At 37.0% G+C, this 17,476-nt stretch overlaps 1 protein-coding gene across 2 annotated transcripts in view; it reads left to right on the forward strand.

The window, feature by feature from the left end:
• ube2h (ubiquitin-conjugating enzyme E2H) overlaps positions 1 to 17,180 on the forward strand; it is a 32,414-nt gene extending 15,234 nt beyond the window's left edge. The window contains exons 1-7 of one of the 2 annotated variants that reach the window (XM_082168150.1): positions 6,844 to 7,764; positions 8,064 to 8,140; positions 9,244 to 9,318; positions 9,842 to 9,881; positions 10,816 to 10,868; positions 12,147 to 12,275; positions 13,649 to 17,180. In XM_082168150.1, the coding sequence (XP_082024276.1) occupies positions 7,649 to 7,764; positions 8,064 to 8,140; positions 9,244 to 9,318; positions 9,842 to 9,881; positions 10,816 to 10,868; positions 12,147 to 12,275; positions 13,649 to 13,773 (615 nt within the window). In that variant the 5' untranslated portion in view covers positions 6,844 to 7,648 and the 3' untranslated portion in view covers positions 13,774 to 17,180. Of the gene's footprint in view, positions 1 to 6,843; positions 7,765 to 8,063; positions 8,141 to 9,243; positions 9,319 to 9,841; positions 9,882 to 10,815; positions 10,869 to 12,146; positions 12,276 to 13,648 lie in introns of those variants that run through there. The other variant, XM_082168149.1, reaches the window with a different exon arrangement.
• Positions 17,181 to 17,476: the final 296 nt, after the last annotated feature.

Here is a 17,476-nt window from a genome sequence, read left to right on the forward strand (position 1 = left end):
AAATATAAATATTTTATATATATATATCTCTCTATCAAATGCTGAATGTAAGTGAAGTTAAAATTGTTTTTATAATAATTTGTTTAATTGTTTGTCTCTAAATGTAAACAGGAAATTTTTTTCTATGAATTTATTTATCTACGCTCCAGGTAGAAGTCATGATCCCCTAATCACGGTAGTGAACGCAGCATAAGCTCGTTGTTTTGGTTCAGGAAGAACTGTGAAATGCGGCTGTTTGTTTGTGGTACTCTATGACTGTCTGTCTACAGCTCTCCATAGCTTCATGGAACGCGCTGATGACATGTGATGGCTGCGCGAGTAGGGTGTGCGGAGGTATGCAAATACATACCTTGATTTTGGTCCTGAGACCAATTTCTGCTACAGAGTGCTTGACCTCTTGCATTGTTAATACAAGATCTTGACAAAAAATTGATGAAACTCTTGATCTTGAAAATAACATCACAACATTTATTTCTATCAAGAGGTGCATACATTTTTGGCCAAGATCTTGTATTGACAATATAAGAGTCAAGCACTCTGTAAAGTCTCCTCCAGCACATCCCAAAGACTTTAAATGAATTTAAGGTCTGGACTCAGAGGTGCCAATTCATGTGCTAAAATGATTCTTCATGCTCCCTCCCAATCATTCTTTCACAATTTGAGCCTGATGAATCTTGACATTGTCATCCTGGAATATGGCCTTGATGTGTCTTGCTACATGGTTGTTTATAAAAATGAAAAGCTACACACTCCATCAATGAGGATTAGAATATATATTACATTTTTGCCCAGCTTTAGTCTAGAGTACAGCAGATGTCCAGGAGAAATGAGGACTATCTCATGTTCCTGCTGATCAAATGAGAAGTGGTTAATTGGGGAATAAAATAGAGCTCTAGTGGAGAGAGCTAGGAAAAGGGACGGGAGATTTTTGTCATTTTTATGTGTGTGTTCAAATGTCGTTTTGATGAAACTGTCTGGCTGTTGCAGTGGGGTCCATTTACTGTGCCCAGTCTGTTACACAGGTATGGTCACTGTAATAATGCATATTTCTCACTAATTCACCCAGTCTCTTTTTAAAATCTAACCAGAATCGAGAAAAATGGTTAAACATTCATGCATGTGACTCCCGAGGTTAGCTGCACACAACATAACTTCAGTCCAGAACAGAGCAGACTTACACAGAGTTTCATTGAGCCAGGCAGCTGGGGAAGGGTGTGAGGTTACACTAGGATAGGATGTTGTTTTAGGGGTACTGGCAATGGCCATAGATGGCTTCCTTTCAGGTTTGACGTCTGCCTTTTTAACCCTGTTTGACCTGATGCAAATCATGACCCATATTCGCTTGATGGTTGAATGGAATCTTAAACCTCAAGGTGCGTCTTTGTCTTGTCTGTTTCTCCATCTGTGAACCCATGTACTTCCTCTTAGAGACGTGCAGACTAAAAACTGCCACACTTCCTGTCTTTCATCTGCCCAACTGTGTGCTTTTGTATGCATTAGAGAGAGAGAGAATCTGCCAGCCTTTTCACGTCTGTCAGAATGCAACAGTTCTGAAAGTAAAAAATTAAATTTGTTTTGTTAATAGGTCAAGATTTTTTTTCTACTTCATATCATTTTCTTAAAGTGAGTTCTTCTGTTGTTAGTTAGTGATAGTTTATGCTTCAGGAAACCCATAAAGGTGCAGTCACATTTACCTTTGTTTTGGTATCCAGTCATTTCTATGGAGCGCCTAAACTGACCTTTGCAAAAATAAAAAATATACAGACTCTCGCGTGCGCACGAGAAACTTTCACATATGCACGGCAAAACTTATCTTGTGCTCACCAGAAAATTTCACGTGCTCGCGAGCACGCAATAGATTCTTGTGAGCATGCGAAATTTTGGCGCAATACGGCTGTGTGCATTGTTCTGTTTGCCAAGTTTAAGGGTCCATAAAAATAAGTCTGATACAGTAAAAAGTGCTCAAAATTTGGCTTTGGACATATTTCAAGGCCTTATGTCCACGTTAAGAAATTTAGCCTAACTTTGTGACGGCCCTGAAACCGTGCCGCGAAATGGACTCAGTGTACATTGTACATTAATAAACATTGGTACAGTAAAAAGTGATTCAAATTTGGATTTTGTTAGGGCAGTATATTTATATCGTCCCATATAAAAATGATTGGGACAGTAAAATGTACTAAGATTTTGCATTTCACAAAAACTCACTTTATTAAACCACTTTGTCAGATTTAACGTGTCCTTACTAGTGGCGGAGAAATGCTTATTTTTTCATTCAACTACCTAGCAACACCTTAGCAACCACCCTAACAACACTCTAGCAATGCATTGGTGAGTTTTGCATTCAACCACCACTTACTTTTTCTTCAGAAAATTTAAAAATCTGGCTAAAGTTGTTAATTTGTGCTTGGAGCTTGTGTCGTCACTTTAAGAGCTCAATTACACCTTAATATGAGGTTTAAATAAAATAGTTAGCACATTTAGCTTGTGTGAGGGCCTGAGTGTCTATTCTTTTTTGTAGATGTTGCACCACAAGCTCCAATTGTTGTTTTTTTCTTCCAACCAACACTAGTAGAGTTAAGACCCTGTTAGTTGACTGAGGTGTCTGAGTGGTTTACAAAATAGAAATGCTTTGGACAGAATGTCCGGAGCCCTTGGCATAAACATAAATATTTTAGACCACAAAGCTCTCACACAGACGCTCTTACATTAACTGTACTGGCGTGCGGTAGAATGGTGATGTATTGTCTTTAATCATCTGTAAGTAATGTTGCGCTAACAAGCAGACGTGCTTTCCACCCTGTTGGCAGTGGGTAAATATTTTGCCTGTGCCCCAAGGCCAGCCGTTAGCATTAGGTGTCAGAGAACAAGATTCCCTCCTTTCTGTGTTTGTCTATAATGATGAATGAATGCGTCTCAGGAAAAACACATGCTGCTACGCTGTTGTGCCTTGGCAGTTGATGTCTGCCTGCTGTTTTCATCCTTGGCAATCCAGAATGAACAGGAGGGATTTGCTCCTGCAGGGAGGGGGCAAACCTGGCTATTGTGTTTGTGTCTTTTGCACAAGAGACAGATTTAATTGTAATTGTACCCTGTGACTCATGCTGTGATTCAGCACGGTGGCCGCCGACTTCACTAATAGAAAGTCTGAGAACACACTTTACCTGTATGTCAACCTGCGTACCTGTGTTTCAATTTTGATCTGATTTAGGTTCCTGTCAGTCTGCGATTTTCATTCTTGTGAATTGCATAAAGAAATGGACCTACAAGAAAAAAAAAAAAAAAATGGACCTACAAGAAAAAAAAGAAAAAAAAAAGTTTCAAATGATATTTATTATACTTGTATGTGATATAAAACTAAATTTTTTACAGAGGGAGCGATAAAAAACACATTTATATATATATATATATATATATATATATATATATATATATATATATATATATAATATATATAGCCACTTTATTAGGTACACGTTTCTAGTACCGGATTTTGCCTTAATTCTTCATGGCATAGATTTAACAATGTGCTGGAAACATTCTTCAGAGATTTTGGTCCATATATTGACATGATAGCATCATGCAGTTGCTGCAGATTTGTCGACTGAACATCCATAAACATCCCAAATGTGCTCTATTGGATTGAGATCTGGTGACTGTGGAGGCCATTTGAGTACAGTGAACTCATTGTCATGTTCAAGAAACCAGTTTGAGATGATTTGAGCTTTGTGACATGTCGCTGAAAGTAGCCTTTAGAAGATTTGTACACTGTGGTCACACAGGGATAGACATGGTCAGAAACAATACTCAGGTTGGCTGTGGTGTTTTAATGATGCTCAAATGGTAGGCTATTAAGTGTGCCAAGAAAATATCCCAGAATACCACCATTGATAAAAGGCAGGATGGATCCATGCTTTCATGTTGTTTACACCAAATTCTGACCCTACCATTTGAATGTCAGACTCATTAGACCAGACAACATTTTTCCAATCTTCTATTGTCCAATTTTGGTGAGTCCGTATGAATTGTAGCCTCAGTTCCCTGTTCTTAGCTGACAGTAGTGGCACCTGGTGTGTTTTTCTGCTTCTTTAGCCCGTCTGCTTCAAGGATCGACGTGTTGTGCGTTCAGAGATGGTCTTCTGCATACCTCGGTTGTAACGAGTGGTTATTTTAAAATAGCTCTTACTGCATATATAGAAAGTATTTGAGCATAAATTCCATGCTGGGATTGTCCCTTATTTGTCTGTCCAGGCTAGTACGTTCTTTTCTCATAACAGACTTCTTAAAGAAGGTGAAACCCCAATGGTTTTCTCCCACATGTGTTATGATCATTTACAAAAATGCTCTTTTTTTTGTTGTTCTTTTTTTTTTTTTTTTACCCAAAGGGCAAAGCAGAACAAGACAATTTCTCTATAAGATCATATAACCATAAACATGCTTGTCTGGACCTGTTCGTTCACACAGGTTTATAAACACTCGTAATCATCTGTGCATGAGACGGCATTGTGCAACCAACCACAACAGCTGGTAGGAATCCATGTCTAAGCACGTGTTGTTTCATCATACATGAACGCTAATCCGATTGGCGCTCTCTCTTGTTCCTTGAATGTATCAGATATTTCTGAGTGAGGTTATTGATCAGTCTTTTGAGTGTGTGAGTAGATTATACATGTGCATAAAGGAACATTGGCCCAAGGGTCTCCTGTAGATTATGGCTTAATCCATACAAATCCATTGAAGGGGGAGGGAGCGGTGAGATGGAGGAAAACAGGTGGGTGTCAAGGCAGTGTCTTGTGAGAAGAGAAAACGTTTGGGTTGCTTTGTCAGCAGCCGGCTGGAGTTGAACAGATGTTTAAGTTACGATCAGTTTTAACACACAAGAACCTTTTTTTTTTCTTTTTTTTTTGCGTCATTTGAATATGTGGAAGTGCACACAAAATTTGATTGTGAAATTTGTGGTGAATAATGACATCTGTATTTGTTCCTTAATCAGAGCTGCTTCAAAAGACTTGTGTTATAACACATGAATCCTGTGGTTATGGATTTTTTCTCCACCTCTTTGGAGCTTTATGGAGTCAAAATTGCCATGCATTTTGTTGTTGTAGGGAAAAGGGCAGCTTGGACAATCTGCTGAATATCTCCTTTTGGGTTCCACAATGACAAAAAAAATATTATTTGGAATGACTTGACGATGAGTGGATACTGACAGCACTATTTCCTTAATGTGTACAGGATTCATGGAAATTAATAGCAATCTATTTTAAATCTGTGTCACCGATGCTTCAGAGGAGAAACACGTGCCTTCAGTTCTGCTGAAGATTTGATGGAGGACTATTTAATTATCTTAGTCTACAAATGAAGGGAGATTTCGAGTCAACCGCGCTGGTGAATGTCTTTTAAAGCATGAAGGTGGAGTTCTTCACATGCTAGTATGAATCCATCTCTTCTTGAGTCGTTTTTAAGATGAGGGGAAACCGACATCAAAACTGCCTCAAAGGTATGAGGAATAGAGAAAAACCCCTACAGCCTCCAGGCTTCTGTATTTAGTGTGAGTGTGTGTGCGTGTGTATGCCTGTACATGCATGAGCAATTGCTTTTGTGTCCATCCAAAAGAGGCTTAATATACAGGCGAAAAGTAGTCCCACATGTCATTGGGCACAGCCAGACAGCTCAGCGTGGTTCTTCTCCACTGGAGGACTCATGATTCTTTAACAGGTCTTCTGAAGCTACACATACATATACACACACTCACACCCTTTCTCTTTTATCTCACGAGACAGCAGCATTCCTTCCTGAACAGATTGTGATTTCATGTGTTAAAGAAAAATGCCATGTGAAAAATGGAGCTTGTTCCCCATGAGTCATCAGTCCGATCTTCAGGAAGGTGTTTGCTCCGAGTCTCTGTGTTCATTGGGAATAAGCAGCTAATGATGGTGCTACATTCTTCAGAATTGAATCAGTGAGTGAAAACATTGTGCAGAATCACACTCTTCCTGGGTGTTTCCTCTATTCTCTCAGCCTCTGCAGATATACTTCACTGCCTAAAATAAACCCATGATGTTTAACCCCTTGGTGACCACAGCTGCTTACGGCTACAACTGATGAAGAAGCCAGCTGGTGTCCTAAAACAGTAAATACTATCCGTCTCTGTCACGCTCAACCCTTTCTTCCCTTGTATCACTTTGAATGACTATAGGAGTGGCATAAAAAAATGAATTTAATTGTTTATTTATTGATTTTTATTATTATTATTATTACTGTACATTACATACAAATAATACAATTACTTTTCAAATTCCTCAAATACATATTTTAAATTTAATAGCAACAAAAAAGAACTTTCATATATATTTTTATAGTTAAAAATTTGTAGATGCAGTAAAAAAAAGTCATTGGAATGATAATAATTAAAAACAATTATTTCTTATTATTTTAGTATTGCGTTTTACTGTTTTTAAACTTAAGTAGATAGTTCACCCAAAATGACAATTGACATTATTTCCTCATTCGGTCATTATTTACTCATGTTCCAAACCTGTATGGCCTTCTGTGGAATAGCATATATTTTGAGAAATGTCTCAAAACTGTTTGGTTACCAACATCCTTTAAAATATCTTCTTTTCAGCAGAAGAAATAAAGTCATACATGTTTGGAATGACATGAGGGCAAGTAAATGATGACGACAGAATTTCCGTTTGTCATGGGTGAACTATCACTTTAATTAAATTTGATTATATGTCTTTAAATATCAATTTAAACATGTATATTTAAATTACATTTTTGTTTTTAATTAATAATTTTTCTTCTATAATTTTAAACGATTTTGAAAAAAAGTGACTGCTAATCTTCCTTATTATAGCACCATCCATTCATGAATAGATCTTCAGTTCTGCTTCTCTGTTTTTAAATTAATTAATAAGGTATTTAAATGATTGAATATTAAAAATGTTTCTTGACCGTTTTGTTGTACAAAGTTCTTTGGCTCCACAATGTTGGATTTTTGGCGATAAATCTCTGCGTAATTACAGTCATTCGGTTCATGCAGCTTGAGACTTCCGCATCAAAAAGCCACAATGAGTGAAAATCGGAAAGAGAGCACCTTCCACGCCTCTCCCGGGAGCCACACAGTCTTTCGCACCAGATGTTTTAAGGCGACCACTTGAAGTTGACAGCTCTGTTTCCCAGTAGAGCAGAGAATCATAATTTGAGACAGGCACCCTTGAGACAAGCACTCGACTGGTTAAACTCTCACACAAGTCACAAGACACATCACGGTTCTAACAGAGCGTAAACATGTTTGCCTTCATGAGCTAGTCTGGGCAGCGTGAGTGTATGGTTTGAGTCACAGTGCAGCCTACACAACAGCTGACAGTTGACAAGCATGATAGCATCATGACATTACGAACAATGACAATGGCAAAGTCTGCTTGAGAACTGTGTTTTGGGTGCGTGTTGTGCTCAAGCCGAGATGGCAGACTGTGTGTACGTTTTTGAGAGCGTCGGGTCTCCGTCATGGTCTCGGTGTGGGGGTGAGCATGTATTGTCTTGCTCAGCGAGGGTCTGACTGCTTCTCTCTGTGCCATCAATATGAGAAGTGACAGTCTGACAACCGTAGCTAATGACGGGAGTGTGGTATTGAGTTGCCCCGATGCCCTGCGCATCAGTCAGAGTCGTGTGGGTCAGACCCACGGATTGTGTTTTTGCCATCCGATCTGCTGAGCTGAACCTCTTGATAATTATTGATGGTCAGAGAATAAAGGCTAAGTGAGAAACGTGGTTTGTGAGATCGATCTGTTGGTGTGAATGTGCTCTTTTTGTACATTGAAAGGTCATTTTAGTGCCTCTTTCCCGTTGTATTTTCTTTTAACGTGAGGTTAATTTAATTTGGATGATGAGTCTTGTCTTATTTCATCCTGATTAAACTTCATTCCAAATTTTCCCATGTGCCATTTTTTAAAGTATTTTCTATAAATTCATTGTGAATGATATTGCTTGACTGCGTTTGTGAAATGCTTACAGTTAGTATCAAAGCTCTTGAATTTGCCTTAACAGATTTCCTTTAGCATTGAGAGTAAACATGAAGTCACAATCCTGAGTGGACTCAACGAATTTGTAGTGAAGTTTTATGGACCACAAGGAAGTAAGTCTGTTTTTAAATTGTTTACATATATGTTCAAATCAAATGAAAAAAGCCAATTTTAAGACCTTAAGATTTTTTACATTGATGACATAATTTTCATGACTATATATATATATATATATATATATATATATTTATATATATATATTTATATATGTCTTGTAATATTGTAATACTTGTAAGATTTCATGTAATATTCTAATTTTTTGAAATCCTGTTTTCGTGGGTTTTCGTTGTAGCCCAAATTATGTACAAATAAACAACTAAATACTTGAAATCGTTTAAGTTGTGGGCCCTGAATCTATAATCTATGGAAGTTTAACGTTATGAATGTAATTATGGAAATAAATAAACTTTTCCATGATATTCTAATTTTTTGGAAAGGGTCTGTATATATAAAAAGATTTTTCATGCTTTTCTCTTTTTTTTTTTTTTACACAAAAATCAAAGGCTTCTAATTGATTCTGAATCATTACATTAACTTATTTTATTTCTTTTTGGAGTGAAATATGACCCAGACATGTCTTTGACCGGTCTTGTTCGATTTCTTTACCTAGTGAAGCAATGATGCCACTTTTTTACATATTTAAACACGCCTATCTTATACAACTTTTGGTTTGGGACATGCTGTCATTGCTTACTCAGAAAACATCTCGTGACCCTTTTTAATTATCATATCATCTTCTGTTAAATGATCTTTCCTCCCTCTCTCCACTTGAGAGGTCGGAGCAGGTCTTATCCGTGACCTCTGCGGCTAGGCTTTACCTTTTGGAGTTTGAGCCTGTGGCCACAAGGGTCAGATTGCAGAAGGCTATTCTTGGAGTGAGCACACGTTGCACCATACCCCATATCACACGAGGCCAACAGCACAGCTTCCCCGTCCACATGTACACACCCACACGTGTGTCATTACACATACAAAATTCATAATTATCGAATTAAGAATTACAGTTACACCCACACACCCTCACTTTTGAATACAAAGACCTCTACGCTTAGTCATTTAGAGTGTGCATTACTGTTCGAAGCCTGCGTTACATGCTTGAGGAGATGTGAACTGTTTCTTGAATTGTCATGCGTCTCTTTCTGTTTTTTTCTGACAGCACCGTATGAAGGGGGCGTATGGAAGGTGCGAGTAGATCTTCCAGACAAATACCCCTTCAAATCTCCCTCTATAGGTACAGTATTACTATACATGTATCTCAAAAGAGCCATTATCAGCTGAGTGTTCGTCAAAAGCCACACACACATTGGTGTGGTGGTGAAATTATGGGCACAGTACATTTGACACATTCGGAAGAAAAAGCACATGACATCCCTGGGATGTCATATTTAATTGTCTGTAAAGATGGTGTGGTAGGAGAAAGGTTAGGAACAGCCAGTGTTAGGCAGTCAGATGTTGTTATCTGTATCCAATACCATTTTAAGACCATTAGGATTTTTTATATTTATGACAATTTTCATGACAATTAAGCACACAAAGAATTTTTATTTGAATAATATTAATTTAATTATTTATTTATTTAATGAATATATAACACAGTAATTTGATTCGAGGAAATAGTCATAAATAATGTAAAGCAAAATACTTATTTATGCTATTTAATTAGTTTTAAAAAGTCTAAGGAAACATTATGCAATCAAATGCTGTTATTTCTATCTATGATCTCATTTCATCTTTCTTCTTCAATCTCTCTGCAGGATTTATGAATAAGATTTTTCATCCGAACATCGATGAAGCGTAAGTCTCTTTATTCTGAGTCTGAATTGTTACTGCTGTGAAACATAAAATATATTTTGAAGAATGTTCGCACTGCTTTTTTTCCATATATTCAAAACATCATCAGGAGATCAGGTGCCGAAAAGCTCCAAAAAAAGGACCAAAAGTGTTCCAAAGACTTAAGCACACTCTTTCAAAGCAATAAAATAGTTTTGTGAAGAATGTATTTTCTTAAATCCTCCTTTTTAGCCCTCAGATATTTATTTTAACTCTACAAGTCATGCAATGTTTGACATCAACAATAGCAAACTCTTTCTTTTCAGCAGTATTTTAGTTTTTTTTTTTTATTAGCATTTATTTTAATATTTTCAGTTTTCATTTTAATTTAAGTTTCAGTAATTTTATGTGCTTTTAAAATTTTTAGTATTTAAAAAAAAAAAAAAATTCTATATAGCTTTATTTTATTTTAGTTTTAGTTTTAATAATTTTCGAAAACTTATTTCATAGCCTTGGCATTCCTTCTAATATTAATATATTTTTTTTTTCAATTATCGAAAACTATTTTCTTTTTAGTTGTAGTTAACAATAACAACACTAGTTTTCAGCAATAGATATTCTTTTTTTCATTCTGGGTGACTGTTATTTTAATGTCTATTCACACCAAGAGCGATATGAAAAATGCTGTTCATACTGAGCTCAAAGTGAAGAGAGAACTTTTCCTACCTGCAAGATATATTGGGTAACACTGTTCTGGAATGGAGAAGTGGAAGTAAACAATGTGACGGGGTGTCACTGTCATTTTCATGTTGTCATAGTAACGCTGCTTTTGATACGCTGCGTCTGTATTGTATAAAGCACTATATAAATAAAGGTGACTTGACTAGATCACAGTATAATGATATTAATTTAAGTCATCACCCCTACTCTAATGCCAAGACTGTTATTCTTTGTCCAGGTCAGGGACCGTGTGTTTAGATGTGATCAACCAGACATGGACCGCTCTTTATGGTATGTATATGCGATCTCGATTATGTGTCTGCTTTCATGTATATTGAGAATAAATGCTCAGGAAAAAGCCATAGCTTGCATCGATGCTGCCTGAGGAGTAGAATAAAGCCTCGGTCCCTTAGACAGGACCGCGGTGCACAGTAATCCTCTTAACCTCTCTGAATGAGCTAATACCTGCAAGGTCAGAAAACAGCATCAGCTCACCTAACAGCCACACTTAAATGGCCCGTTCCCACCAGCAATCATTCACAGCATCATTGTCTGTCTTTTTGCAGCTGTCTCTCCATTTTTGTCTTTATAATAATAGATCAAGTCACAAATTTAGGACAATTGCAATTTTCATTCAATACAAGTGTAAGTTGTTTGCATCCTAGTGTTGAAGATATTATTCTGAAATGCTTGATTCTGATGTTCTGCATTCTGTTCATATAGTGTTATCATATAGAGTGGTCATGTTTCATGATTCAATTCCACAGCACAACAAACATAATATTTAACACACTGCTTTATTCCAAAAGTTCAGTGTTAATATTAATATTAACTAGTCTAATTAAAACAGTGGCATGTAGACTTCCAATATTTCTCAATGAACTGCTTCATTGATTCGCTAATTTGTACTGTAGATACTATAGAAAGTCTGTTATTCATATATTTTCTTTCTTTCTTTCTTTCTTATTTATTCTTCTGTCCACGCCCCCCCCCCCCCCCCCCCACACTTCATTTTCCACCTACATTTTTGTATTTACTCAAACTACAATCTATTATTTATTTTATGGATACTATAGAAAGCCTGATATCATTTTATTTATTTATTTATTAAATCTCTTTGTAAAGCATCACTTTGCGGTCCTCTTTTTTCCGCTAAATAATTCAAACTCAAATTTAATTTAATTTAATTTAATTTAATTTTCCATGTAATAACCACCTCTTGATCACCATAACTTTATTTTGTGAAAATGACCAGCTGACTGTCCATTATCCCGTATTTGGTTTATATATATACTCAGCTGCTTTATGTCATTGTCCACTTTGTGTTTGTATAATAGTGACAGCTAGAACGTACAGTACTGTCTATAAGAGAAAAGAGAAGGAGAGAAAGAGAGAGAGAGAGAGAGAGATCTATGTCTACAGCCCACACACTGAAAGGGAGATTAGGCCATAATCATGTCACTCACCACAAATCCTCCATTTTGTGCTGCATGTAGGGCTCATAACATAAGACTTTTGCTCTGCTCCTGTATTAAAGGCTCTACTTCCTGTCTTTCTCTCTCCTCACAGATCTCACCAATATCTTCGAGTCGTTCTTGCCACAGTTACTGGCCTACCCGAACCCCATTGACCCTCTGAACGGGGATGCGGCAGCCATGTACTTGCACCGGCCAGAGGACTACAAACAGAAAATCAAAGGTGATTTGGAGAGTTTCTGTCGTTTGACTTGGTGTTCTCTTGGTTTAACCTCCATCTGGCCTCTGGTATATCTTTATATCTGTCACCTTGTTTCACATCACCACTTTACAATGTCTTCTGCTCTGAAAAATGTGTCTGCGTAAGGTACATGTTATCATAATGAAACATGCCAAATTGCAGACATCATTTTTGACCTGGCTGCCATACAAAGAAATTATTAACACATGCAAAACAAGAGAGAACCAACAAAATAATAATAACTGATTATGTTGTAGCCACTGTATGCTTTTTCATGTGAGCTTTTTGTTTCTCTATGCATTTCTTTCCCCAATAGTAAAATAAAACCTGTAGCTTTTGTTTGCCTTTTTTGCCAAACAATTTTGTCTGATAAATACATTAACCAAGTTAAGTGTTTTGTTCTTCCTTCATATTTAAGATATTTAAAAAATACATAAAATATTGTCCTCATATTATGATGATTTAATCGAATTTGTAGGTTCATTAAAACCAAATTTCTCTTCTGGACATCACTCTTGGCCAGTCGTATATATCTTTCTCTTGCAAAAGTTAAGTCTTCTTGAATTTAAAAAGCCAAATTACTGTCTTTACCATTATGTATTTCAAAGTATTTCTAAGCAATTTTGTGGATATATTGTGATAATTTTTTTTATTATTTAAATTTGTTATGCTTTTCATTAGGCAAATTGAGTTTCCAAAAGCATGAATGTTGGTATCATGACCCAACATAATATGTTTTGGTAAAAAATCACTACAGTTACTTTTTTTTTTTATGTCAGTTGCTTAGACTTTTATTCAGGAAGGACACATTAAATTGATCAAAAGGGACAGTAAAGATATTTATTTATAGTGTTACAAAAGATGTCTATTTCAAATAAAGGCTGTTCTTTTGAACATATTCATTAAGAAGCGTAAAAAAAAAAAAATGTATCATGGTTTTCACAAAAAACTTAAGCAGCATAACAGTTTTTAATATTGATAATAAATGTTTCTTGAGCATCAACTCACTGAAGACTGGAGTAATGATGCGCAAAATTCAGCTTTGCCCTCGGGAATAAATTACATTTCAAAATATTTTAAAATAGAAAACACTTCTTTCAAATTGTAATAATATTTCTCAATATCACAGTTTTTACTGTATTTTTGATCAAATAAATGCTGCCTTGGTGAACATAAGAGGCTTTTTCAAAAACATAACTTTGAACAATAGTGTGAATATATTCGTTAATTTAGTGATATAAAAGTGTGATTAACTTCATTATTTGATTAAATTCTATATTTATTTGTAGTGAAATAATGATTTGCTTTCTGTCTTTTTCCCATCCATCTCTTTCCGTCTCGCTGTTTCTCTTCAGAATACATCCAGAAATATGCAACAGAGGAGGCTCTGAAGGAGCAGGAGGAAGGAGCGGGCGACTCTTCTTCAGAAAGCTCCATGTCTGACTTTTCAGAGGACGAAGCTCAGGACATGGAGTTGTAGTTAAGGGCGACAGTTTCTCCCCTTTACCACAGAGACTATATTATTTCCTAACCATGCGAAGCAGACTATAAAAGATTCATATTTAAACAAGGTGATTTTTTTTTTTTTTTTTTTTGTTATTATTACTAAACCAGGATTTTTATGGATATCTAGCGTTGACGATGAATACGGCCGGGCACACTCTCTAGGTGTTCTATCTCTACTTCTTGGTGGTTGTTTTTTTCCCCCTCTTTTTTTTTTCTCCCGTTCACTCTCTCGCTCGCTCTCTCCGACACCCCAACAAAAGAAAGGCTTGTAGTGTTTCCCCCCCCTCGATTCCACGTTGGTAGCTGCGTAGCTGGAATGCATGTCATCGCCTCCCTAATCCACCTTTTCCGACGCAGACCGACGGGACAGAGGCCGTATTTAACCGGGGGTGCCCTTGTGATGTTACTAACGTACTGAGAGTTGTGTCTGTGATGCTCTGATATATGAATCCCCTCAGCTTAGACCTTTTTGCAAGGACGGTCTTCAGGTGGAGCTGTCGCAGTTGGATCGGACACGTTTTGCCTCATTACTCCCCCTCCACCTCAGCGCTTTGATCGATCCAGCGCAAGTCATTTTGAATTATCGTTGCTTCCCTGTTTTTTTTTCTTCTTCTTCCGTTTGTTTGTTTTCTCTTTAAACAGCTGTTTTAAGATAGCAACGCTCAAGAGAGGAATTTGTCCTTTCTCCTTTTTATTTGGCTCTCACCTTGAGGGGAAGTTTCCACGCTGTACGTTAAAGCAATCATCAGGATTTTACAGAACGTCGCACACATTCTGCTCACCAATCAAGCTCACGATCCAGCGCGTCTACGGCGGAAAATATCAGTACGACTCCCTTTAAGTTCCTCGAGCGTCTTTTTAAAGAGGATGTAGATGTAGAGGCTAGCACACCGAAGCTCAACTTTTTTTTCCACTAGCTCGATGTTTCTGGCTTTTGTTCCCTCGTTGTGGAAGTCCCACACCCACAAAACGTGGCTCTACACTGTGTGACCTTCCACAGTGACCTTCACTAAACGACCAGGAAAGTGACTGTCCTGCTTTACGGAGCACAATCTTTTATTTTGTACCAACATTGTATGCACAGAGTGTTTTGTCTTTTTCCTCTTACTGTCTCGCACCCTCTCCCTATTTACGAGCATCTTTTTTTGTACATTTGTTGTATGATGCGGAAGTGGAGTCATGTAGGACTTTGTTGGTCTAGCCTAGAAGAAACCTTCAAGAGAAAAGAGACAAAAAAAAAAAAAAGACTTTTACTAACATTTGTAGAGTTCATCATCTTTTCCTATTGCTTGTGCATAACTATGATAGCTGTTGTTTGACCTCATGTAGATCTAGTTAGTTTTACTGGGTGGTGAAATCAGAAATAGTTGTTCATATGGATTTAGGTTCCGTAACCTGCTTGTCCGAATACAGATATTATTCGAAGGATCCCATTTGGTAAGATCTGCCTCGGAACTTCTTGTGGTTTTAGGAGAAGCCCGAGTAACATTTACTAATGCTGAGGTGGGGTTCGGGCCGCTACGGTGTGGAAACGGGCAGATATCTTCTGTATAAAGAGCTTTTGAATTTCAACATCTGCAGATATCATCAGTGGCATGTTGGTAACATGAAGAACCAGATTTAGTTTGTGTGTGTGTGTGTGTGTGTGTTTTGCAGTATTCTCACAAATCTCGCATTCTGAATACACTTGCAGATTCATTCATCGTCCAAAATGTAAACGAAACGGGGTTGAAGTTAAGCGTACGACGCTCCAAAACAGACGTCGACCCCAGCGGAATGGCATTAGGGGAGGTGTTTCAGTTTAGTTTCGGCTCGCGTGAACGATTCAGAGCTGCTTATTTTTATCCCATGGCTTTTTTTTTTTACGTTCTCTCCAGTTTTTCATTTTTAATTAAATCAATGCTTTTTGGGCAAAGCATTTGACCTTGTTTTAGCCCAAGTCAAGAATTGGCCAAATTTTGCAATGGGGGAAAAAAAAGAAGAAAGGTCTCAGTTACTCTTTTTTATTTATTTTTTATAGTCTAAATCAATTTTTGGATTCCTATTTTTTCCCTCATGCGGTCATTGGGGGTTCATATTTTCAAGAAAAATAAGAAAAACATCACTTATATGCAGTATTGTATTAAGAGGAAGTTATATTGGTCACTAGGAGAGAGACGGCATATGTTTAGACAGGCCTTTGTTTCACATCTTTCAGACATGTATGGAAGAAAATGCTTCTCGGTTGTGGTTTGGTTGCCTTGGTAAACATTCTGCCATGCCAAGCAACACACACCCTGACAAACACGACAGACTCGGCTTCTCTTTCATTTCTGCTTCATTTTTGATCCAATGTGAGATGCAACATGTGGAGATTTAGTTTAAAAACATATATTTTTCCTTTGTTTTTAACTGTCATGTCAAAGAGTAAACTGACTAAAGAATTTGAGATTCTCAAATAAACAAATGTATAAGTGTGCTTCCAATATAATTAGAAATTATACAATTTTTTTGTGAATTTATTTCCTAATTTTTGAATTCCTATTTTTTCCCTCATGTCAATAACAGAGGCATCCATCTGAGCAGGTAATATGTGCTGAAAAGGTGTGTGGGATTGAAGGGAGTTTTTATTTTTTTTATTTTTAAGTTGTTTAGTGGGTGGGGTGGAATAAATAATTACAGTGTGTCCTTTGTGTTTTGCACTCATAAGCCCCCAGTGCTTACACACACGCACAAACATTGCACACGTACACATTCAGGGGACAGCAGTTATTAATGTCGTGGTCTCCAGCTGTTTGTTTGCCTGAGAGAGAGAGAGAGAGAGAGAGGGAGAGAGGAAGAAGAGATGTGTCTTCCGGCTGCTGCCGTGGCCTCAGAGACTCCCCCTGCTGGCCCTCTCGGCCAATGGCATCGCGTCTCTTGCAATTGTGTTGATGACGAGCTTTCCAGTGCACTTTGCATGCGTCCGGTGTAGAGTCCAGTCTAATTGAGTCCTGGTTGTCCACTCCTTTAGTCCCTTATACCTGTGCTTCAAGAGGGTGCGCAGACATGGGGCTTATGTGGGCACACAGCATGGATTTATTTTTTAATTAGTATCTGTATCTAGTACCTAGTGTGTGATACGCTGATTTAAAAAAGAAAATACACTGTTTTTTTTCTTTTACACTTTTCTTTTCTTTTTTTTTATCACAGGTATTATGGTAATTTGCCCCTTTTATTTCCTTAACCATTAATCTTACTCTATTTTTGCCATTCTTTTTCTTTTCTTTTGCATTGTGAAGTGGGCATGCCTGTCACAAAGGACAAATGCTCTTTATCTATAGGATTATAATCTCTTAAATAGCTGTGTACAGTAAACTGTAATAACTTCTTTTTTAATAAAATATTAAATATGTGTACAAACTGCTTTGCATCTTTCTTTGAAATGGGTCATTTTGTTTTTCATTTTCATTCAAGCATTTTAGTGTCCCTGTCATGTATTAATTGGGTGAAATGGTAAACTCACGATAGAAAAGATAGGATAGGTGATAGGGACAAAAAACTGAGGAGGACTTTTACTTTCTGAGCCTGGACAGCCAAAAGCAAAAAAAAAAATTAACCTGAACTGGACCTTATCTAAGCCACAAGACCTTTTGTAATGTAATCTAAAAGATTTCTTATAAGCAAAAAAAAAAGGCAAAGCCTTTTTATGATTTAGA

This window comes from Leuciscus leuciscus, assembly GCF_965113295.1.
Source record: "Leuciscus leuciscus genome assembly, chromosome: 4".
In the NCBI taxonomy this organism is placed as follows: Eukaryota; Metazoa; Chordata; class Actinopteri; order Cypriniformes; family Leuciscidae; genus Leuciscus; species Leuciscus leuciscus.